We start from the raw sequence: 24925 nt of genomic DNA on the forward strand, positions 1-24925 counted from the left end.
AATCTGAAGGAAACATGAGATCCTTTAACAAGCATGGATATATTTGACCAAATATGAAAACTTTTAACAATGCATTAGAATATTTAATGAGGCATTGGAATCATAAACAGGACAAGACAATTTTGAACAAGGTATTAGAACCTTTAAGGGGGCATGAGAGTCTTTAACAAGGCGTAAGAACCTTTAAGGGGGCATGAGAGTCTTTAACAAGGCGTTAGAACCTTTAAGGGGGCATGAGAGTCTTTAACAAGGCGTTAAAACCTTTAAGGGGGCATGAGTCTTTAACAAGGCGTTAGAACCTTTAATGAGGCATTGAAGCCCTTTAACAAGACATGAGAATCTTTAACGAGACATGACAACTTTTAATGAGACATGAGTCTTTAACGAGGCTTTAGAACCTTTAATTAGGCAACAACGCATTTAAACCATGAATATGGCATTAGAACTGCTAACAAGGCATTAGAACCTTTAACAAGGTATTAGAGCCTTTATCCTGCATGATTCCTTTTAAAGGAGCATGCAAATAAATAGGCAGAAAGGTGTTTTCCTCTCAGGTTTTGCTTTGGCGTCGCTCTGCTGTCAGGGCTTCGAGCTGCAAAAAATGGGGAGGATAGGAGATGATTTCCTGGTTGTGTTTCTCGGTTTGCTGTGTTTCGCATGGAGGCACTCCTGCACACCTGGAACCCCTGCAGCCCACTGAGAAAGAGGCCTCTCTCTCAGTTCTGCTCTCGCCTTGCATTGATGTCACAACACATCAAAGAGTAAGGTTGAGACTACTACAAGGACCCATGTTGCTTTTCTGAAGATGTGTATATGCATATTATGAGTATGCTGGAGGTCAGCAGCTAATATATAATCAATTTACAACCAAAGACATGTTAAACAATTACTACTAATCTATTATTGTTCGGTAATTTGTATTATTGTGGTGGATCAAATATTTGATCCTGTCTGTAAATTGATGCAGGTCTGGTGAACTTCGATGTCCGTCTAATCTATCAGTAGTCACAGAAGTGTGTAACAATACCAATTACAGTCTGGTTCACAGACTGAACCAGACTGAACAGCAGTTCTGATTGCATTAGTACTCTGGAGGTGAGGTTTGGCAGGGTGAGAGAGAGAGAGAGAGAGAGAGAGAGAGAGAGAGAGAGAGAGAGAGAGAGAGAGAGAGAGAGAGAGAGAGAGAGAGAGAGAGAGAGAGAGAGAGAGAGAGAGAGAGAGAGAGAGAGAGAGAGAGAGAGAGAGAGAGAGAGAGAGAGCAAAAGAAATCATCTATGCAAAAGAAACGATTATTCACTTGTTTGTGTCTTGCATGGTTTTATGGCAGTTAATTTTGGATTAGGGTCATCATGAACCTATTTAACATGCGTTGTGTTTCAAATATGCTCTCAAAAGATCCCAAAGGTTTATTATCATTATCATTACTTTAACCTTGTATGACAAATGATCTGCAAGAATAATTTGCACACAATAATGAAGTAAATAAATGGACAAAACACATCACTTAGTTGATTGAAATTATTTTCCTCCCCAATTTGGTTACAGCCTTGGTTAGCCTAGATTTCAGATGATACAAATAAATAAAACATCTAGGATGCATCACACTCCACAAGAGCATTACATCATCAGGTCAAATACCTCACTTTCGAATAACAAGATACATTTTTTTTGGGATAAAAATATCATATGCACTCCTAACTTCTAGGTAACGTTGAAGTTCAAACTTTCAGGATCACTATCGTTCCTTACGTCGATTTTTATAATGATATACAATGCAATATATAGAAGGGCATAAAATAAACATGTAAGAAATCAAAGTAAACATTTCATGGATACATCCAAATAGTAGCTGTAACACCACTGTTGAAAAAGCTCTCTAGATGGACTCTATTATATGAAGCTAAACGTTTTGTACTGGAGTGTGTTATAGAAGAGATAGAATATGGGTTTTATTCGAAATGCAAATCTGATATCTGAACGCATTCGTTATAGCAGTACAGGCAGTAATGCCACCCCCTAGTGGTGAGAGGGTGAACTATCCCCTCTCTACACCCTTACGACCTATCACGCAGACACATAAAACACACAAAGGCCTCCTTCAAAAGGACAGAACGATCTGGATTAATATATGGATTACTAATCTAGAATAATCCAGATTACGACCAGGGAGAGGACAAAGGGAAGGGTTATTTGCATAGACCACTGATGGGGGCATGTGTACTTGTGGCGGGAATGGGAACTAAGAATGAATCTGGAACAAGGAGATTTATTCTAACCCAACACTAGGAGGAAGGATCTCAATCAGGGGATTGCCTGGTTTTCATTTCATTACTTCTACCAAATAGACCTAGTTAAAGCTAGCCTACGCCCAACCCAAACAAAACCCACGTGAGATTCTCTATACTGTAGCCTACAGAATTCTGGTAAAAGCGTGACAAAATAGAAATGATGTTGAGGATCGCTCTCTCTTTTCATGTCATTGGGTCTGCGTGGCGAGGTGCTGGATCAAGTGGGGGCGTGTCTTTAAGACGTTCCGCGTGGTAAGGACATTTATCAAAGAAAAATTGGTCCTCGCTCGCCTTCATCGTTTTCCGTTGTTGTACTACGTCGGTTGCGTAGGGGGAGGAACAGCATCTCATTCGTCTGACTCGTACCTTTACGACACACAGACAGAGACAAAGATGACCATGTACAACCTAGCGATCTTGCATGATATTAGCGTCATGCTAGCTAGGCTGTAGCAGTTTCCATGTCAGGTTCAGGTATGGCTGCATCTGATTGGCCTTCGTACCTCTGCAGTCGTTTCCTGATCTCTTTGATCTGCTCGTTCTTCTTGGTCAGGATCTCCTTCATGTTGCGATAGGCGGCAGTCTGCTGGAACTTCTTGTCCAGCTCCTGAACACACAAACACACTGACAGTTTTAACAATGTACTAGCATTTATACTTACTTTATTAGTTTAATAATTTCCTAAATAAGATTTGTCCTTCAAAAAATACAAAGATGTAGCATTTCTCCCATGTGTCTTTATACCAATCATTACACACTGGTAATGCTTGCCAATATGCACCATAATGCTAAACACACTGGCTATCAAAGTAGAGAGGTAAGGAATGATTTAACTGCACTATTGGCCAGGACACCGGGGTTGGCCATAGCACCCATACTTTCAGGGGATATTGTGACCACAGGGACCTCAGTTTAAGATCTCATCCGACTCAGGGGGGGATTATTAGGGGTGAAACGTAAGTGGAGGAGGGTTAGCGTCTGGAGATTTGGGGATGGAGGATTAGGTTTAAAGATCGGGGTAGACAAGGTAAGGGAGTGGGGTGTAGGGTCAAGGCATAGACACGCATACATAGACACCACATTGATCTTTGGGTACGTTGACGTCCCCGCCGTATTGGAAAGGCTGGCAAGTAAAAGGGGGAGCTTTCCTGGATAAATAGCTATATAATCGTGACATTTCTCAACTGATGAACTCAATGAATCATATTTGTATTCATATTAAAGCATGTCGTGTTAAAAATATTTGACATATTATCTATAATAACAAATTAATAGAATACAATTCTGCTCGGTCTACATAGATCGTATATTGAGCAGAATTGGCGTATACGTTCATCATAATGCCATCCCGGCGTCTATGAACATATGTTAATGGGGCAGAGGCTGAAAGGTCAGGGATAAAGGGTCAGTGGGGTTGAAGGGTCAGTGGGGTTGAAGGGTCAGTGGGGCTGACGGGTCAGGTAGCGGGGGTCGGTGGTCAGACCTTCTCGGCCATGGCAAGCTGCTCCTGGACACGCAGCAGGTCGTGTTTGGCCGACACCAGGTTCTGCTGCAGGTCCTTCTGAGAGGCGGCGTTCACGTTGAGCGTGCGCTCGTAGTCCTCCTTCAGGGCCGCCACCGTGCTCTCCAGGCTGCTCAGATCCTGCTCCCGCGTCGCCCCCTGGTGGCAGGGAGGGGAACACGGCTGGTTATGTTTATGGTTATTTATTTTCCGTCTCAAGCAGGGCATGGGCCTTGTTAACCTGGCGGCCATCTTGGCGCTAAACGTTAAAGTAAAATTCAATCTTAAAAACACACAAACAAAAATAAAAGCTGGTCAATCAACTAGCGATGGCTTATACCATCGCAAAAACATTGTAGAAGATAGCATGTAAAGAAAACAAAGGAGAGAAACCGTTTTGAAAAGCGGGAAATGTAAACCATGGAGGGAGGGAGGAGGCAGGACTGAGAGGAGGAGGGGGGGGGACAGGGACAGGGCAGGAGGACGGGTACCTGCTGGTCTCCCTGGACCTTCTGCAGGTCTTTCAGAGCTCGCTCAGCCCTCGTCTTCTCATCCAACACATTCATGGCCTGGAACACACAACGCACAGCACTGAATTATCATCAAAGCAGTAACACTAGGAGTGTATTCTAACTTTAATTGGGTACACACGGGGATATTACAGTGGAGGGAGTGGCTAAAAGTACTTGGTTGGGACCCCAGAGTCTGCATTCTACCTGTCAGCATCCTGCAGCAGGATGCAGCCCCTACCCTATCCCCGGTCTAACAGCCCGCTGTCACTCGGCTCAATAGGTCTAATGCTAAAAGAACAAACAAACAAGGCGTGGACAGAGCGTGGATCCACCTGGGACTCCAGGTTCCGCAGTCTGGATTTCAGCTTCTCGTTTTCCTCCTGTAGTCTTGTGATCTCCTGGAGAGCGTGATAGGAAGACAGGTGTTGCATTACGCTACGTCGATATGATTCGGAATATGAAGGTGAACCAGATTCTGAGCCTGAGTTTGCGGGGGTCCGGGTTTACCTTGTTCAGAAGCTCTGACACACCCCCTTCGTTAAGAGGCACTAGCCTTGGTTTACTGCTCTCCTGGTTCACCTTGGGGATAAAAAACATGCAATAAGTCATGAATAAATACATAATAGGTTATTACGTTATATTTATTACAGTCAGCCCTTATAATGTAATGTCTTGTGTCCTATTGGAGGATTGGATTTGTCTCTTTTTATGTGATGTTTGCTTGCGTTTCTTGTTATTTTTGTGTACGTGTGTAAGTGCATGCGTCAGGGTGTGTCTGTGTGCATGTGTGTGTGGGCACGTGTGTGAGGGTGGGGTACACACCTTGTTAGTGGTTTTAAAGTCAGTCTTCTCAAACTCAGCAACCTTCTCGAGCAGCTCCCTGGAGAAAGAACAACGTGAGAACAAATTAGTCATTAAGGAGGACTCCTCTTAAACCTGTCAGCAAGTTTTTCTAACTTTACAATGTACCATTTACATTATGTTTTTTGGGTTTGATGTTCTTTATAATGTCCTTTGGATAGAGAAATATAATGATGTGGGGTGGGGCAAGTGTGGGAAGGATGATTAAGTTATAAAAGGTTATTTGGGTAAAGGCTTAGGGTTAGATAGATTGAGTTAAAGTTAATCCGGTGAAGGGTTGGTTGGGTAAAGGGTTTGATAAATTGGCATGGTTAGGTTAGGTTAAGGTTAGTTAAGTACGGCTAGATAGGGTTGGTTAGGTAACGCTACCTACCGTTACTTGGATAAAGTTTTACAGTTAGTTGACAGTTAGTTTGAGTTAGGAATGTAAGGCCAAATAGGGCTAAAGTTTGGGTTAGTTATGTTGAAGTAAATTGTTTAAGGTGTTTAGAGAAGGAGTTAAGGTTAAGGAGAGTTATATAGGCATAGAAGTAGGATATAAGTAGCAACAATTCACCAATTCAATACAAAGTTGTACTCCAGGCCGGTGTGTTGAATAGGTTGAACTCCAAACAGTAAAATGTATATCTAGCTAGTTCTGTACGAAGGAACCTCATGAAGCCCCCTTCTGTGACCTCTCCGAACCCATGACTTCACCGCGGGGAGTACCACGTACCCCCCGAGGGAGGAAACAACAAGGCAGCATCCATCCCACGCACAGTGACAGTTTGAAACTACGAACACGGGCCGACCCTTGTGGTGAAGGCAGCAGGTCCTTGTTGAGCTTTATGTGGTCCCAAAACGGTGCTCACCGCACGTAGCTCTGTGGTGAGGGGCGTACGCAGGGCCTCTGTGACAACACACCCACGGCAGCCCAGAGGTTCCGCAACCAAAGACACTTTCTCACAGCTACTGTTCTCAGGGTTATATGCAGCTGCCGCTACGCTCAAGTAAGGAGGACAGGGGGGCAAGGAGGGTGAGGAGGGCGGGGGGGGCTGGAGATGGAGGAGAAGAGTGTGGACGAGGAGGAGAAGGAGGAGAAGGGTACGGACGAGGAGGAGGAAGAGGAGGAGGAGGAGGACAGGTAAGTGGGGGAGGAGGAGGAAGAAGAGGGGTAGGTGGGGAAGGAGGAGGAAAAGGGTGCAGGGAGGAGGTGAGGGTCTGCAGCGGAGGAGGTGGGTAAGGAGGTGGGGGAGGCTGGAGAGGAGAAGATGGTAGGGGAGTTTGAGGATCAGAACTAGGCCTGTTCACAATGTTCTTTGTTGCACTACCTCATCTGCTTCGCTCCAGTTGGTTTCAGGGGCAGATAATGGCGACCCCACCTACTGAACTAAAAACATCCACCTAGCTAGCTAGCTAGACAAAATACCTCCAAGGAAGCCATCAGAACATCTAGCATGCTTCATGACGTTCACGCACTCCTCCTATTCTCCAGTTGTTAGTAACCTCCAGTTAGCGAGCAACATGCATCCTCATTCGATCCAAGCTCCCCACCTGTTCTCCAGTTCGGAGATGTCTGTCTGCAGCCGCAGGAAGAACTTGTCAGCCTGGGAGAAGAGCTGGCGGAGCAGCAGCACGTTAGTGTGGGCCGTGTTGATCAGCTCCGTCTCCACCTCCCCCCCCACCACCGCCTGCAGACCCTCCAGCATCTCCCGCACCTCATCCACCGTGAACGTCTCCTCCACCAGCCTGCAGTACACAATACACGCATGCACCCAACCCAACGCATCCGATATACACAGACATACAACATACATTCACAAACAGACAAGCAATACAGGCCAAATTGCCACACACAAACACACACACACGCACACACACACAAGCAAGCACAAAACACAAACAGTCAAATATAGACACAGATAGAACACATGCATACATCACGCATACATGACCCATTAGGTAACAGCACTGATTGAAACGATATAAACCCAATATATTGGGGATTATATCCATTGGCATTTGACCTATAAAGCACCTGCTGTCTTTGAGTTCTTCAAAACATGTGTCGATGGTCTTCAGCCTCAGGACTCTCTTTGAACGGGCAAACCGCATGTAACTGATGACCTCATTCTGGTGGTGCTCATTAAACCCGAATTCAGCCTGCACAGGGAGAGAAACACAGTGACAATAACCACATTGGAACTGTGCAGCTACAAGTGGCTCCAGCTGAACTTAGTGGGGCTCTCCTAGCGACAGGCTGCAGGCCCTGTTCAGATAAGCTGCATACACTACTTGAAGTGTGGACTATGTCAACTGTTGAGATTTAAGGTTAGAGGATTAGCGACATGATTAGAAAAGTGGTCTGTGCGTGCATGGTTAGGTCAATGCACTCAGGAGATATATCGAAAGGCACGAATGATGGACGATACTTACCATGGTGTTGGACGCTATGTCACTAACGTTAGCTAGCTTGCAGGTAGAGCGTATTCAAAACACTGAAATTCAGGTTATGAACTTAGTCTGAGAGACCGAACAGGGGCTAGACGTGTGGCCTGAGGAAAGCTCGGAAACAACGGCGTTAATATTTAAATCGGTCCAATGCTTAAACGTGGCTTGGTCGAAATGTTAGAAGATTATCCGAAGATTTGCTAGCCGTGCTGTCCAGTGTTGTGTCTTCAGAGCGTGCCTTGGTTACGGGGTGGCGTCATTGCCTTGGTTACCAGGGATGCGTTCAGCGGCACTACGTTCGCTAGGAAGTCCATCCGTTTGTTAACGCACAACGCCGCGCATGTACAACGTGATGTCACATCGAAATTACCGCCAAATAACTTTGATAGCCCTGAAGTAGGCCTATCATATTGTACTGATAGGTCTACTTCAGATTCAGAAAAAGTCTATCAACAGTGTATTCTCATTCTACTTGCTGTTGTTTGGTCTGGCTTTGCGAGACTATCAACAGTGTGACAGAAAATAGTATTTGACGTGGATCACATCAACACCGCAAAACAAACGCACTTACCGGTACACTTAAAACAGATATAAAAAATAGTAAAATGTTTTTTTTTATCGATATTAAAGGTCTACCTTTCAAGTAAAGAGCAGCATCTCAAAAGAATAAGCATAATAATATATGTTTTACATAATATATAATAATTTATATTACGATGGTATTGAAATGTTGTTTTATTATCAATAATAATGATAATCATCATTATAATAACCAAAGTCCGGTATTCATTCTGCCTGGTGAAGTTGTTGGATATTTTATGTTAGATAACACAATGACAAAAACATGACGTTAATCTAATCAAGACGCCTCTAATCTAATATCCTTGTTTTAGAATGCACCTTAGAGTTTGTTTTATTTTATTCAAAGGTCACTTTTGAGAACTGTAATGTTAGCGCCTAACTGTTTTATATGATCCAGTGAAGGTCATTGAAACGGTGAAATGGAATATAATTCTTTATTATAATGAACACACACACACACACACACACACACACACACACACACACACACACACACACACACACACACACACACACACACACACACACACACACACACACACACACACACACACACATGTTAATGTAATGTAAATGTTATTAGGCATACACTGTTATAATGTTATGTTATGTTACAAATGTTAATCTGCCCCTTGCCAAATACTACAAAGCTTGCCAAAATCTACGTAAACCATTTAGGCTACGTTTGTTACGTTTTCTTAGTAACTTTATTCCGAATTTCAAAACCACAGCGCAGAGCCGCCAGGAGGTCCTCCAGATGAACTGAGTGCATGTGACCCAAATAAAGAATAGTGGTCCAGTTGCAGTCCTTGGCGTCTCCTCCTTTCCTCTTGGTGCGCTTGTTTGAGAAGTGTCCCAACAAAACCTCCCCCCCCCCCCCATCACGCTCTATCTTTGATTGGATTACACTAACGGGCAGCGCATGGTAGCCTACTGAATCAGATGTTTCACAGCGTGACTATACCCTCCGTTCACCACACACACGGGCAGAACTTTCACATCCTCGGTTAAACAGAAAAGGCCAAGATGTTTCCGCTCTATCTTCAATCGCGGTGAGTCTCTCTCCCAGGTGCGACTAACTGTTATTTATAGACCTACGCTTATTGTTGTTTTAGGGCGGAGCAGAGTGGAAGGTTTTGTTTTAATGTGCTCTTCATCACTAGCGGTCTCATCTTTAACTCTCGGGGGGTCTCTCGACCCCTCCATCAACACTGCTTTGGTTCAAATAGATGCATTTTTAACGGCGGATTTCATCTCAATCTGTCAAAAAAATTCTTGAATGAGTGCATATTATGGATTTTACTTTAGATTATGAATGAATTTGTTTGCCCACAAAAGTAAAAATATAAAAAGTGACTCCCACTCCCACAAATGAAAATAAATCCATTGAAGGTTTTGAGGTGAAGATATCAGTAAACTTCATCTTATCTTTTCTTTCATTTTCTTTTTCACCTTTCATTTACCATTTTTATGGAAAGACCATCTATAATATATGTGTGTAGCTTAACCTTCAAGTCATGGTTTGGTAGTATGAATGAAATTGTAAAATTGTCTAAATTTCACATCCAAGACTTTGGATGTGCATTTCATCAGGAATAATACAGTTTTCTCATGAAATCATCAATTGCCTCAAAGCATTTAAACTTACAAAAATGTAAACATTAAAAAGTAGGCTACAGCACTTAAAGTTGGGAATTAGGCTGAGGATGAGTGGGGCATTGATGCAGTGTAGGAGATTCACCCCCAGAGGACGCAGTTGTCCTATTTTTGAAATGGCACACGTCAACTCAAACTATGCAAAGTTGTTAAATAAAATCATGTGTGTATTACAAGGGTGTATATTGGGCGGTTCTCTTAAAATACATCAGTTGCGTCGGAAATCACGGCCAAATGGACATGTGTGTCGAGGATGGCATAGGAACGTTTAATCAAATAGTGTTCAAACAGTATATTTGATATTTTGCGTACATTTGTTTTGTCTTCCTGTAATGTAATATTTTAATTAATTTTAAATCACATAATAAAATCGACACATTAACGTGAACACTCGGGTCGGTTTTCACTGAACATATGAGGATCCTCTTAAAGGACGTATTATCTGGTGAACAAAGTAGATAATCTATTATCCTCCTTATCCTCATGTTGCAAAAGCAGGGGTGCGCCCATTTCAACCGCTCATTTCTTGTTAGCATGGCTCCACTGACAACTTATATACAGTATGAAAAATAACACTGATTCGGGGTCAGTCGCCTCTACAACTAATCAAAATCAACAATTGGCATGTCTTAAAATAAGAGCCGATCCGAGATCAGATCCCGTGCCGGCTCCACTTCCTGACAAACCAATCAGCTGACAGACGCATGACAGACGGGCCTCGCGCATGCGCCCTGGCACACTGTTGGTATCAGGAACATGGCAGCGTCCTGAGTCCAGGAGGGAAGACGGCGTAATTGAACACCTTCAGCATCGGCTTTGGAAAACTGAACGGCACCAGCCAAACTCGGAGGAGGGCGGGGGCTGGGTGGACGGACACACAAACTCTATTTTGTAAGGATCGCGCAGGTAAATGCATTTTCGAATGACACTCTGCTCAGAGTGGATCTCCTCCATGTTTGCGCGTACTGATCGAGTCCCGCTGCTAGGACCCAGTAGCCTGGCCATAGTAGACCCAGCTAGGAGGTTAGCTACCCGCTAGCCAGACACTCGGTTCTCTCAACAGGGCCCACCTCCCTTGCTAAGCCTTTAACAAACAGGAATAACGGAACCATTGCTCGCCATGTTGGACCCATATATCGCTATCGTCACACAGCGCTAGGAAAGCGGTGCAGTGGTTCTGGTGGGTAACACGTCCGTGTCAGGGAGCCAGGAGATCACCCTGTCCCCCGCTTGGTGGTCATATCTGACAGCTCATAACGTAAAATAGGTGTTGACGAAGATTGTGGCTGCAGATATATACGTGTGGAAACGAGAATTCAAGACGAGTTGTAATGCAACTTTTTCTATTCCGTTGATCTGTCACAACCGTAACATTGGACGTCACGTGTTCAGATCATTTATAAGGTGATTGATCCAAATGAATTATGTTTTCCCTGATATCATAGGTACGCGATAAGGCTTCTATATGAGATCAATATCTTTCATACCGTTACCTGGTTCACCTCTGTGTGTTGTGATGAATGGCCCTTGCAGCAACTATTCTGTTCAGAACAATTGTGATCAGGCGGATCGCAGAAAAACATTGACAGCTGTGTAATTAACTACTTTATATCGGAATTGCAGAGGGATAACAGAGTATGCCAATTTGATCAATACACTGCTGCACATGCATATTAGATGGCGACAGAAACGTCGACCACGTAGCCTGTGGCATTTAAAGCTTCACTTAAAGCCTTTTCAGTTCACCAAAAGCTTTTCTATGCACAATGACGTTGCTATTGGTTTCTATGATGACTTTTAACCACATTCAGCCAAACATATATCCTACACTGTGGGAACAATGAAGCACTGGATTTCCTTGTTTGTTGTTTGTCATGTACTCACTATTCATCATCAGTCAGCCTGCCCGTCTATTTGTCTGGTGGTGAAATGGTGTGATGTTTTCCCCAGTAGGGCACAGAGCACGGAGCAATGCTAGTTTGCATTTAAAATCTGTTTCAAGGCAAGTTGACAAGGACGAATGGCCGCTATGATTCTAGTCTTTGTCATAGTTAGTCACACTAGGATCTCTGTTCTCTCACATCGATTTAACCCAGGGATCTTCCAAGTTCGCTGAACACCAAAGCTAGTTTTTGTGTGAACCAGGTCTCGAGCAGCATAAGACATGGCCCTAGAATTCACATATCCTTCCGGTTGTTGACAGACCTTTTATAAAGCGATGTATTGATCGGAGCTAAAAGCTGGAAGGACAGTCAGTCACATGACCCCACCCCCTGGAAAGGGCTGGATCTTTTTATAAATCACCATCTCCAGGTCCACAGACTTAAAGTGCTCCGACCGGCACCGGACCTAGTGTCTGTCTGTAGTGTGTCCGGGTACGTTGCTCCTCTCTGGGCTGCGTTCATCCTGCAGCTGGTGGGGGAGAGGCTGCCGATCCATAGCTCTGAGACTCCTGGCTCCGCAGGCCGGCGTCTCCATCCAGGAGGTCTATGCGTCAACGGGACCGGGGCGTGTTTACAGCGAGACAGATTCCTCACTCACGGCAGGTCTTCTGCAGTCAAGGCTGTGAGGCTCTCGTAGGGGCTTTGTGTTTTGGGTTTAGATCCCCTATGGGGGTACGGTGACGTCGGTGACGGTACTGATGAACGGCGGGCCGCATCACAACAGACCTGTTCTGCCACCCGGCACACCAACGCCACGGTGACGGTGAGGTCGTCGGGAAGGAAGTGGGAGCCTATCAGAGCGCTGACTCAGGCGCTTGGCAGGGAGAGGTTGTAAAGCTAACGCCGTTTCCCGTGTGCTCGGAGAGGAAACGCACGCGGGCCAGATCTGCTGAACCTGCAACTCTTTCTCTCACTTTCACCGCTTTCACTTCCATCGGTCGGTGCTGGTACGTTTGCTTAAACGTGTCCCAGTAGCTTCCAGTGTGGAATCCAGCGTCGCTGCAACAAATGAGGGAGTCGAAGTACACGTGCCTTGCGGCAAAACACCCGTGGTTGAGTTCTAGCTGGTATGTCCTAGATTTGGTCAATCTGGGAGCGTTTTAACGTGACACTTCTAAATGTAAATAAATATGTGTGATGACTGTGTCGTAACATGATGGGAGGTGGATGGGTTTGTGTCCTCTGTGTGGGACCATGTTGATGCGTTTGATTACAGCGACTCAGTCGCTTCCGACACCGGATCTCGTTACCTCAGTTTGGATGGCAATTCCAGTTTATCTGGTGGCTCTCCTGCCTCATGTGCCAAGAGCTCCCCACAGATTACAGAATAGATAGACGTTCACAAACATGAATGCATCAACGAATGTCGTAGACTCAAATCCTGTGACATGGAGTGCTCTTGTTGGACAAGACCAGACCAGTTGTTTGGTGCACAAACTGGACCTGTTACACAGCGGAGTCTAAGCCTTGTTTCCAGGAGATAATCTCGGGTTGACTCTCCATCTGCGGCCATTTTGGATCCTCCCTCAGAGAATAAGTAGGCGGGGCTAAAACACAGACCCCCTTCTCCTTCATAGTGGCTCAAGCAGTGGGCCTGCTCCCCATCCTCTGACCCCGGGAATGTCTTTTGTCTGTGTGAAGTGTGTGTGTGTGTGTGTGTGTGTGTGTGTGGCGGTGCGTTGGAATGTGTGTTACATAAACCTGAGGTGGTAACTATGGTCTGGGAGGTGATGGCACAGCGTTTTAGCGGTCTGGTGTTTGACCATGTCACATGAAAGATCACATGATGTCCCTTGATAGGGCGCTCCAGGGAATCCCTATCCCTACGCCTCTTCCTTCTACCGACTGAGCGTTTAGTTAAAAAGAGTTGGAGCCCGTGTCTTTGCTGTCATGTATGGGGGGAGCTTACCGTGTTGATTTATTTTGTTCTAGGATGTTGTTGTGGACTGTGATTAGATAAGTGAATGCTTGTTTCCTCTGTCGTAGGTCTTTCAAGAAGATGAACGTCATCAAGGAAAACAGAGACCTGGCCTGCTTCTATACGACCAAGCACTCGTGGAGAGGAAAGTAAGAGGCCACCATTGATGTTTTCCTTCTACTGTACAGTGAGCATGGCAGACACACAGGTTTACTGGGTCAAACGAAACTTAAGGAGAAAAGAGAGAGGAGGGGCGGAGTCAGGAGTGGGTGGGGCCGGGTTGGGTGACATCATTCTATTGCGGGTTGTTCCCAAACAATAGCGGAGAAGTCTTCTGACATGAATAATATCCTCCCATTCATACAGAGATTTAGACCTTTTGCCGTATGAAACAACTATGCCATCACATTTGTTCTTACCTGCTAGCTGCAGTAGCTATACTGCAAGCTAAAACATAAAGACCCATTTACAGCTTAGAATGGCAGGGTAGGTTATTCAGCTCAGATCCGTAGCTCTCATATGGATGCTCTTATACACACTGTACGTTTATAGCTTGCCATCTTTGTACATCCTAGATTAAGCTTTTCATTTAACGCTCTGTCAATGATGTATTGTATCGGTTGTGAAAACCCATTACATACGTCACTGGATATTATTAACTGCCTCAATACTGTACTAACCAAGCCGTGAGCGTGAAGGAGCAGTCTGCATGCTATATCCTGCTACCCCTCTGAACAGCGGAGCCAATGAGATCACATTACCTGTCAATAGCAGAAGCTAAGTGGCTGATTCCTATTAAGGCCCTCCATTCATCACTGCGGTAACATAAGCTCAGAGGCTTGCTCCACACACACGTGTGTGTGTGTGTGTGTGTGGAGCATGTTTTCTGTGTGTGTGTGTGGAGCATGTTGTGTGTGTGTGTGTGTGTGTGTGTGTGTGTGTGTATCCTTCGAAGGCCCCCTGAAGTGTGCACGACTGACCGTATTGGTTGCTTTGTTCCTACTGGACTGCGAGGTCAGAGGTGATGGAGAGAAAAGACGAGATTGTGTTGTTGGAAATAAAGGAGCCCTTGACAGCAAAGGCCTGGAAACAGCTGTTACTCTCTATTGTAGTTTTACGGTCCACTCTGTATGCTGTTGCAGTTTTACGGTGAAGTCCATTGTTTTTTGTTGCACTTTAGTTATGCGGTGAGGTTCTGTTTCTTCTCTAAAATATTTGTGATGACTGCTTGAGTTTGGCTGACATTTTTTCCGATGTGTAATAAATAATATTCTTCTGAGTACCAGTATTGATAATTTTTAGTCATACAGTTATCATTTGTCAGAGAATGATATCACAACCGATCCCCTTGGCCCCCTCTGATAAGCAGATTCAGTCTGACCGACACAGAGACTTATCTTATCACTGGCTTCCACGCAATTATTTTATCAGTCCTACTTTTATGCACCCTTTATAATGGTATTGATTGACATCAATAATCGTTTCCTCCAAGCTAGACCCGAGTAAGACGGACACATAAAGACATGACGACATTTAAACAAGAAGACAGACGCATCCTCGTTAAGCAGCCCCCCTAACGAGGCACCTCGTTAGTGCTGTTCAGCTCATGCCTCGGGGTGCAGAACCAGGAAGAGCTGTGCTACTGCCGTGTCAGAGCTCTCCGCTGTGAATACATCATCGCCCTCACACCCACCTACCCATATTTACCACCATCTTTAATTAGCTCGCCCTCTGTGTACTTCTGTACGGCGAGCCACCCGACAGGGTGTTGAACATCGGAGGGGACACCAGCCCTCGTAAAACCCACCCACTCCAACGTCTGGTTCTGATCAAAGCGAGTGGGAATAAAGGGTTTATTTGCTTCAGTCGTTCCCTCCTGATTGATGTATGAAAGAGGACCTTATGTTTATGATGGTTCTAAACGGGTTGGTTTGCTCGTCCCTTGGGTGACGAATTGATTTGAAAGATTTGAGGCGCTGTTATTGGCCCACTTGTTTCACACAGTTATTCTGAAACGAAACAGGAAGTGTTTCAATGTCTCCTTCTCAAGGTTCCTTCCTCTCCTTTCATGCTTTTTAGATGATTTTAGCACATGTTAGCGTTGTCACATGTGCGGCCTGTGTGTCTGGGATTAAGGGCTAAACAGATAAACATATGACCCTCTTCTCTCCACCTTGTTAAATCACTGGAGGGTCAACTCTGGCATCTGTTTAATCATGTCTGAGTGCGGGGCCTTTGTGGTGCTGTGTATCTTTTCATAAGGCTACAATACCACCCGTCCACTTCATTGCATTAGTCAAACATTATGCTAATCAGCCACCATTCTCTCTCGCTCTCTCTCTATTCTTCAAACGCTAGCCTGGACAGCACCATCTGCTATTTGTGATTTTTGGGATGTTTGTGATTCAGAGTTGGGTGTCATTATATGTATGTGGTTCCAGTTGACTTCACTCCACTTGGCACCGATTTGATCCATCAGACCCACCGCTTGCTGCATGAGCTCTGTTCCATCAGTGGTGGTGCTGTCCCTGCTGTTTGGTTATCAGGGTTTCCTAGTGTGTAGGTTTAAAGTGGCTGATGTTATGCCACCAGGTGTTCGTGTGATTAGCCATTACAAGCCGTATGAAAATCTGCCTTTTCATACGGCTGGAGGGTCCACCTAGATGTATGATGGAAAGACAAGCTTTCAAACAGCTTGTTATGGCTTATCACACTCAGAACTGGAGGCAAAATATCACCTCTTTGAGGACTGTTTTGATGCATGACTGTTTATGTATGCGCGCCCTAGTAGCACGTACCCTTCTTTAAAACCTTTTGCTCCAATGCAACAATAAAAATTGTAAAAACATATCTGTCCATCAAGGTTTGGTAGAAGGAACTCCTGAACTGCTCCCGTGGCGATATTTCTTAATGGCTAACTGCTTATGTAATATGTTCTTAGAAGGGCCGTAGCTCAGCAGTTTTGAAAGATATAGGAAGTGGGTAGCCTTTTGAATGAGGAAGTCAATCGTAAAATGTATTCATTGAAGCTTTTTGTATGGGGGGGGGGGGGGGACTGTTAAAAAGCACACTGTTGACATCAACTTCTAAGATCTCATTCTCACCGCTAGCCAGCCTGACGCTAACAACGAGCTAACGCAGTCCCAATCTCATGACCGGAACCAATGTGGCCCATTATCTACGGTCATGTACACATTTATGCACACAGACACTTGTCTGTAATTGTGCCTCCTTCAGGACCCTCTGTGCATGTCCATCAATGACATGCATACCTGCATGTATTTAATGTGTGTGTGTGTGTCACGCATGGTTGTATTGCGTATGTTTGTGCACCTCGTACATAGGAGGAAGTGTGTGTGTGTGTGTGTGTGTGTGTGTGTGTGTGTGTGTGTGTGTGTGTGTGTGTGGTGTGTGTGTGTGTGTGTGTGTGTGTGTGTGTGTGTGTGTGTGTGTGTGTGTGTGTGTGTGTGTGTGTGCGACCGTGCGCAACAGTGAAAGAGCATGACAGAGGGAATGTGTGTGGATGAAAGCCCTGTATCGCCTCAACTTGTCGTCGCGTCCTTGTCATCTCAAGTGCTTTTGCTTTCCTTTTGAAAATCAATCCGTTTGCTCTCGCCTGGCTACTGTTCAGTAGATCAGAGAGGAAGGGGGCGGGCTTCTGCTGTTGCTCATCAAAACGTAATAATAATATGCTAATAAAATGTCCTGGTTGTAATCCAACAGAGTGTTAAACACTGTTTATTGTTCTAAAAGGTGTGTGTGTGTGTGTGTGTGTGTGTGTGTGTGTGTGTGTGTGTGTTGTGTGTGTGTGTGTGTGTGTGTGTGTGTGTGTGTGTGTGTGTGTGTGTGTGTGTGTGTGTGTGTGTAAATTATGAATTAGTTGTCCTCTATTATTAAACATTGTTGCCAATGTGCGGCTACCCTTTTATCTTCAAAGACTGTAAATGCTTTGTTGGCTTTGGATGGCCTCTGTGATCGGTGTGTCGGTTTGCATGATGTCATGAGGAAGTGGAAGTGAGGCGTGGCCCTCCTTGATGCATCAGTCCTTCAGCGATGTCATCACGGTCCCATCATCCTGATTGGCTGTGACATTGCTCTGTTTGTTTTATTCAATACAATTGATGCGATGTCTGGGGGTTATTGTGGGCAAGGGTTCATCTGTGTCATCAACCCCCCACCACCCCCCCATGGAGAATGCATAATTCACCACGCATGTGACACCACTCAGCTAGCTTCTCGTGCTAGCCATTAAGCCAACCGTTAAACTCCAAGGTCCAAGCTCTAAACAAATATCAACTTTTATTTGGGCCAAAAACAATCTCTCGACCCATACTCAACCTTGTTTACTTGACTTCAATTCACATGGACTGTTATCTCTGGATGAACTGACTTTGCCACAATGCATTGAGTACACTACTTGGTATCCTCAATATCACTAAGTGCTCTGTGGAGGAAAGGAAAACTTGTTGGATCTTTTTATTTTCCTTGTTCGGTGTTATATATTATATATAATAGTATATATATATATATATATATATAATATATATATATATAATAGGTCACAATGCGAAAAGAACCGAGAAGGTATCTCTCATATGTTCACTGAAAACCTATCAAGCCCTTAAATGACAGAGTTGGTGAAGAGGAACATCACAACTAGAAAACCTATAAAATAACCTATGCCTTGCTGCCGTTGACTATGTGCCATGTGGGTTGTTGAGCTTGGATAATAACACTGCAGTGAGCAAAGTTTACATTCAAATGTTTGTCCTTTTAAAAAAAATTCTGCCACACTTTTCAGACATTTTGTAAATTAGTTTGGAGCTGACTTGGGCAGCATTGCTTAGTCTAGTCTCATAAGGGAGGTATTCTGTTCAACTAAGACCCATGCGTATGGTTTACCCATGTACAGTAGCAGTCAGAGAGGAGAGGGATGGTTGCGCTTGGATCAGAATAGAAACGCTAGTGAGGTCTGGCCCTGGGCTGATATCTGTTTGTGTATGTTCATTAACGTTTGAGCCCCAAGGCCAGAAAGAGCATTATATGTAGAGATATAGAAATGGATGGATTTATATAGGTGGTGTACAAAGACATTTAGTTAACCTTACAGCGATTACCTCCGGCTAAAGATTTAAAAATCCCTTCAGGGGAATTAGCTTGTCCTTTTTTTCTTTTTTTTTTGTTCATTTTGTCTGACTCATCTCATGAGCGCCCCTACCTGTTTTCTGTTTCTCTTCTGCTCAGGGACGCGTTTTAATCGCACAGTCAAAGTGTATTTTTCTCCCCTTCTGTATGTGTGTTGTGCACCTACTATAGCTGTATATATCACCAGGATCAACACGTTGCGTTTACCTTATCGGCGTTGCACTATTTTATTGACGTGATGCAGTGATGATGAGCGATGATGCGAACGTTGGCCACCAGAAAGCACCACGGCACAAACTTCGCACACCGTGAGCTTCACACACAACAAACGCCACACTGCAATTATCACCGCACACTACAATTATCACACCACAATCACAGCGCATGCACCAATGGCAGACAGCTCAGTGGGACGACACGGTTTAGAGGACAACACGGCTAAGCTCCATGGGATAAATATATAAAACAATATACGCAGCATATGCAGTGGGCTTTGAATTGCTACCGCAGCATTCAGTGATATAGCACCATTTCTGTCGGGTTGATGACAAAAACAGTATGGATGCTGATAAGCGATATCGTTGTTATTATTATATAATATATTGTTATCATGTTCTCCTGCCTGAGCCCCGTCTCTGTGTCTCTCTCCTCAGGTACAAGCGGGTGTTCTCTGTGGGCACCCACGGCATCACCACCTACAACCCCACCACGCTAGAAGTCACCAACCAGGTGGGTGGGCCAGCCGGCTCCCCCAGAGTCCGTCTTCAGGCCCTCTGGCTCCGGTTCTCTCAAACAACCTCAGCTTGGTTTAGAGGACCAGTCATTCTCACACGCACTCAGCCTTTTGTTTTGTGTAACCTTGTCAATATCTCTCTTCCTCTCTCCCGCCCTCGAGGGAGGCAGAGAGGGAGGGAGTGAGGGAGGGAAGGTGGGAGGGTGGGTGGGTGGATGGGTGGGTAGGTGAGATTCCTCACACCTGAGGGGGTTGCCTGTTAGATTCATGTCGGTAGCTGAGGGTGGGGGGGGAGATGTTGAAGTGTCTTTTAGCAAGAAATATAACTCCCCTCCCCGCCTCAAACACACATAAATGCCACTCAAAAGGTGACCCCCTTTTGAGTGACATGCCTTTCCTGAATGTTTTGCCGTTGCAGTGGCCGTATGGCGACATCTGTGGCATCGGGCCGGTGGGCAAGGGCCAGGGCACAGAGTTCAACCTCACGTTCCGCAAGGGCAGCGGCAAGAAGTCGGAGACCCTCAAGTTCTCCACGGAACACCGCATGGAGCTGCTCACGGAGGCGCTGGTAAGGCCCGCCGTCACGCACCGGCCGGGAACGTCAGGGAGGTCTCACACATCCTCTGGTCCCCGAACAGTAACGGTAGCACACACGATACCAACGTGACACCATTTTGATACGATACGTAGCGATGTCGGATGTCTTCTCACGGCCATAAGGTGTATACTAGAGTTTTGTGTGTTTGACTACCAATCGAAAAGTTCAGAGTTCGATCCCCAGTGTCCGCAGCCTAACCTCATAGGAATCGCCCCCTTAACCCCAACCTGGTCCTTCACAGCATGTTTCACTAGATGAGTTCACTAGAAGTCGCTTTGTGAGATGCTCGGGCTAACTGACTGGAGGTAAATAGAAACTGATTCTTCCACGCGCCTCTTATCGGCATCGGCAGTGAAAACTGCAGTGTGTAGTCGATGCCTGATCAGGCTTTCAGCATGAAGCGCGTCAGCATGGCCCGGGCAGCACACGTCGCCTGGTTTAGCTGTGTTGGCAGGAAACGCATAACACCTCTAAATGGTTAGCGTCATAACTTGGAGCCCAGAGAGTCCAGATCTGCAGTGATGGAGGAACACGCCCTGACGTGGCAGGTTGATGCAGCCGCCGCAGAGCTCCTGCTGAGGTCAACGTCAACTCCTTCATGGAGGTTGACTCGAGATTAGTATGATGGTGTTGTGCAATATGGGACTCTTTCTTTCAGTGTTGATCATGAGATAACACGAAAATGTATTCATCCTCAAAGGGAAATTGTCACATCAGCAAATATTTTATTCACATTTAGCACATTTAAGTGAGGCTGAGAACGCTAACCATGTAAACCAATATGATCAGCACATACATTTCTAAATGACATGATTATTTAGTGTTAATGTGTGTGTAATATGTTTTTTTTTTGCTTCACAGCGATTCAGAACAGATTTCTCGGAGGGGAAGATAACAGGCAGGGTGAGCATTAAAGAGTCAAATGAAAAATGTTGTGTCTGAAAGGAACAGTTTTGAACACAACACAGATAGACTGGTCGCTATGGCAGCCAAACACCATGTCCACCTCCATCAAGGCCTAAGGTTTTATTAAATAAAGGAAAACACAGGTGGTGCTAGGCTGGTTGGATCGACTTTCATTGGCCCCCTCTTTCATTGCACTTAGTTTCACCCATCCAAAAAAAAATGATCCTGTCAGTCCATTTGTTGTATCTCAAACTCAGTTAGAATGAAGATTCACATGATAATCCTAGAATTGAATCGTTATATCTCATAATAGTGTGTTTATATATTAATAAACCTCACTATTATGTCTCAGAATAGTGCGTTTATAATTGTATATATCGATCTATAGGTGTATAAAACCGTCACCGCCGGCTCCCCCCCGCAGCGCTAACACAACTTGCTACAAGCAACACTGGAGCGACACGCGGCGGGCCGTGAGCCTGGAGGTGACGCCGGGGGGCATCGACCAGATAGACCCCCAGACCAACCGCGTGCTGTGCTCCTACGACTACCTCTCCAATCGATGGCTTTCGCCTAGCTGCGTCCGCCTACCAATGGGGTTCTGCTCCTGTCATGCGGCTCACCGGCTGTGGTGGCCGCACCTTACAAGGCTGTCATGGTGTCTGTGGTGTCTGTCTGTCCTTCTGTCTGTCTTCTGTCTGTCTGTCTGTCTGTCTTCTGTCTGTCCTGTCTGTCGGTCTGTCTTTCTTTGTCCCCTGTGTCTTTTTGTGTGTCTGTTGTGTGTGTGTGTGTGTGTGTGTGTGTGTGTGTGTCTCTGCCAGTTCAGGCTCTGAAATCCTACATTTTGCTTCTAGGTAGGGCTGGGCGATTTATTTTAGTGTCGATTTATTAATTCGTACTTTTCCTTTTTCCGTTCTCCGACCAAATCGGCCAACCCTTGGCTGCATTGTATTTCGTTAGCTTAGTTTGACCTTGTTTCTCAGTGCAGGCAATCGCTTTTTATCCGTGTTTGCACACTTTTTATAACCTGTTTTTTATCCATATTTTATTTATTTATTTGTTTATTTTGTATGTTTCTTTGCTGAATGCTTGGAGCCTTGTGGATTCTTTCCTCGTGTTCCATACTATTTTGTATAACTTTCCTTCAGACTGCCAACAGTACCCTAAGTCCTCCCCGTCCTCCTCCCTCTCAGCATCTGTTTGCCTCGGAGCACCGCGACGACATCATCCGCTGCGCCATAGAGCATGCTGGGAACTACATCGGCATCACGCTGCGGCTGCGGAAGGACCCGCTGACCTTTGAGGTGTTCACCGCCGAGCGCCTGGGGAAGTACAGCTCCGACGACAGCATCACGTCACTGGCCGAGTTCGTGGTGCAGAAGATCTCCCCCCGACATCAGGTCAGCACGCCACGCTCACGGCGAGACCACCGCCACCGCCACGCGACAGAGGGGCCAACGCAACACCACACCGCAAAACATGTCCCCTGCATGAAAGGACGCAATACAATAAAACACAAAAAGACGCACACGCCACAACGCTAAACAAAGCGACACAAAGCGAAACAAAGCGACATAACATGGCACACGTGACACGCCACTACACAACATGATGCGACGCGACACTACACAAAACCACACAACAGGACACAATGCGACCCAACATCAATGCACAACACAAATTCAACAAGACCCAAAACCCTACCTCAAGCTGTGTCGGTTGTGTCAGCCCGGTGTGACCTAGAATGGCGACTGCTCAACCCACATGTGCAGCAACCCCACTTGCAAAACACGATGCAGCACATCCAGTTTGATTCCCTCCTGCAGTATTATACAAACATGTCATTCCCCCCCCTCTTTCAAACACTGTCCCGCCCTTCACGACAATAATGCATGAAACGTCTACAAAACACCTGAAAAAAATATGTGCTGAAGGCGCTATCTTCATTAGGACGCTTTATTGCAATGCCTGCAAAACGTTTGCATGGCAAACGTCTATAACTTTCATTGAGTTGAAACCGTCGGGAGTCTTTGACATTCTGACCACAGCGTTCTGTTTGTTCCTCCCAGGAGCCCGTGAAGCGCATCCTGGCTCTGACGGAGACATGCCTGGTGGAGCGAGACCCCGCCTCCTACAACATCGTCACCATCAAGCCTTTTGGAGAGGTAGGGGTCTGGGGGGGGGGGGGAGGGTCCTTGCATAGCGACCGTAACCCTGCGGTAACCAGGAAGTGTTTGACAGGAGGAAAGACACCGCTCCTCTTGGGGACAGGTGGCGAAGGCTGGTGTTTAAACGGGCATGTGTACAGAACATGCCACGTTGTAGTGTGTGGTGTGGCATGTGGTCTACGGTGGCACAACGTGCTGCTGCAACTCACCACCGACGAAACATGCACTGACCAGGGTTAAAACCACAGCTGCGCTCCTAAGCTACATAAAATCGCCTCTTTTCTACAACCCACTTCCCAGTCTGTCGTCACTGTCCCGTCTGTGAGGGAACAAAAAGAAAATATATTGTTTTTAAACGAGCTGCTGATACTGTGTAACACTGCGTGTTTCCCTCCGGTCCGGTCTCTCCCGGTCTGGCCTCCAGGTCTTTGCACTGATCTGCGACGTGGAGAACCCCCAGATCTTCACAGTGGAGTTCATCAGAGGCCAGATCAGAAAGTTCTCCTCCACAGAGAGGTAAAGTACCCTTGTGAATATTGTAATGCTGATAAAATGCTATCATTATATTTGGACCCCAGCAAATGTGTGGGGGGGGTAAGAGGGGGGTAAGGGTGATGGACAAGGAGTCCAGCCGGGGAGGGGGCATTTCGCGATTGCTCATTCGCTTAATCGAGCAATCGGGCACAAAATACATTTCAAAGTGGACCGGCCCAACGGGAGACCTCCCGATCTTCCCGATCTCCAGCCTCTGCTGCAGAGCGAATTAAAATAACCGGCAGAACGGCCTGGGGGTCTAACACCGTAATATATATAAACTATAACCGCATTTCACATTTATCGCAAATATGCCGCTCGGGTTTGCCTTTGTCGGCGCGTTGAGAGGAGCGGGCGACTCCGCTGTCAGTCCAATAAGTGGTAGTGTACCCGCGCACCATTGGCATGTATGTGAGCTTGTCTCTGTGTGCGTGTGTGAACGAGAATGACCGGGAGAAAGAGTGCTACGCGGAGATGAATGAACGGAACGATATTTATATATTTAAAAAAATAATAAAAATAACGATTTGTGGCGCTCGGTGTTGATTCTGTGGCGCTGCACCACACATTGGTCTATGTATGGGAAACACTGGGGTGTTAACACCTCGTCTGTGCTTCCACACCTTTTAATAAGTGCTAACTTGCCCACCATTATTATTGTGTGTGTGTGTGTGTGTGTGTGTGTGTGTGTGTGTGTGTGTGTTCTTGTGTGTTTCAACACTTTTTAATAAGTGCAAACTTGTCTATTTACAATTATTATTATTGTGTGTTTCCTCTTGTATGTTTACTGTGTGTGTGTGTGTGTGTGTGTGTGTGTGTGTGTGTGTGGTGTGTGTGTGTGTGTGGGTGTGTGTGTGTGTGTGTGTGTGTGTGTGTGTGTGTGTGTGTGTGTGTGTCCGCGCACGCAGAGACGCCCTGCTGGCCAGTCTGCTGGACGGCGTGCGGGCGTCGGGGAACCGGGACGTGTGTGTGAAGATGGCGTCCACCCAGCGGGGCCAGCGCTGGGGCCTGCTGAGCCTGCCCGTGGACGAGGAGGTGGAGAGTCTGCACCTCAAGTTCCTGGCAGCGCCCCCTAGTGAGTCCAACCAGAAGCCGCCTCCCTCTTCAATGGCATCACAAAAAGACCCTCTTTAAGAGGAACACTAGACTC

General features: G+C 45.8%; 2 protein-coding genes across 2 annotated transcripts in view; one reads left to right on the forward strand and one right to left on the reverse strand.

The window, feature by feature from the left end:
* Positions 1 to 1303: 1303 nt before the first annotated feature.
* Positions 1304 to 7903, reverse strand: lztfl1 (leucine zipper transcription factor-like 1). Its single transcript, XM_056584199.1, has 10 exons — positions 7578 to 7903; positions 7180 to 7304; positions 6696 to 6890; positions 5124 to 5181; positions 4809 to 4880; positions 4634 to 4699; positions 4281 to 4358; positions 3772 to 3948; positions 2792 to 2895; positions 1304 to 2654 (listed from the first exon to the last, which is right to left on the reverse strand). The coding sequence occupies exons 1-10, from the start codon at positions 7578 to 7580 to the stop codon at positions 2636 to 2638; spliced, it is 897 nt and encodes a 298-aa protein (XP_056440174.1). The 5' UTR covers positions 7581 to 7903; the 3' UTR covers positions 1304 to 2635.
* Positions 7904 to 10752: 2849 nt separating this feature from the next.
* The window catches only part of LOC130377185 (dnaJ homolog subfamily C member 13-like), a 43703-nt gene continuing 29530 nt past the window's right edge, over positions 10753 to 24925 (forward strand). Inside the window, exons 1-11 of the mRNA XM_056584208.1 lie at positions 10753 to 12840; positions 13760 to 13840; positions 19490 to 19565; positions 19988 to 20137; positions 21029 to 21084; positions 21498 to 21701; positions 22034 to 22037; positions 22267 to 22473; positions 23143 to 23238; positions 23666 to 23757; positions 24684 to 24850. Of these exons, the coding sequence (XP_056440183.1) occupies positions 12782 to 12840; positions 13760 to 13840; positions 19490 to 19565; positions 19988 to 20137; positions 21029 to 21084; positions 21498 to 21701; positions 22034 to 22037; positions 22267 to 22473; positions 23143 to 23238; positions 23666 to 23757; positions 24684 to 24850 (1192 nt within the window). The 5' untranslated portion in view covers positions 10753 to 12781. The remainder of the gene's footprint in view (positions 12841 to 13759; positions 13841 to 19489; positions 19566 to 19987; positions 20138 to 21028; positions 21085 to 21497; positions 21702 to 22033; positions 22038 to 22266; positions 22474 to 23142; positions 23239 to 23665; positions 23758 to 24683; positions 24851 to 24925) is intronic.

Source organism: Gadus chalcogrammus, chromosome 23 (genome assembly GCF_026213295.1).
Source record: "Gadus chalcogrammus isolate NIFS_2021 chromosome 23, NIFS_Gcha_1.0, whole genome shotgun sequence".
Taxonomy (NCBI): Eukaryota; Metazoa; Chordata; class Actinopteri; order Gadiformes; family Gadidae; genus Gadus; species Gadus chalcogrammus.

Coding starts and splice junctions, on each gene's coding strand:
- lztfl1 (XM_056584199.1), bottom strand. Junction 4,700..4,808: donor TGTCAGAGCTTCTGAACAAG/GTAAACCCGGAC, acceptor CACGCTCTCCAG/GAGATCACAAGACTACAGGA. Junction 3,949..4,280: donor AGGTCCAGGGAGACCAGCAG/GTACCCGTCCTC, acceptor CCCTGCCACCAG/GGGGCGACGCGGGAGCAGGA.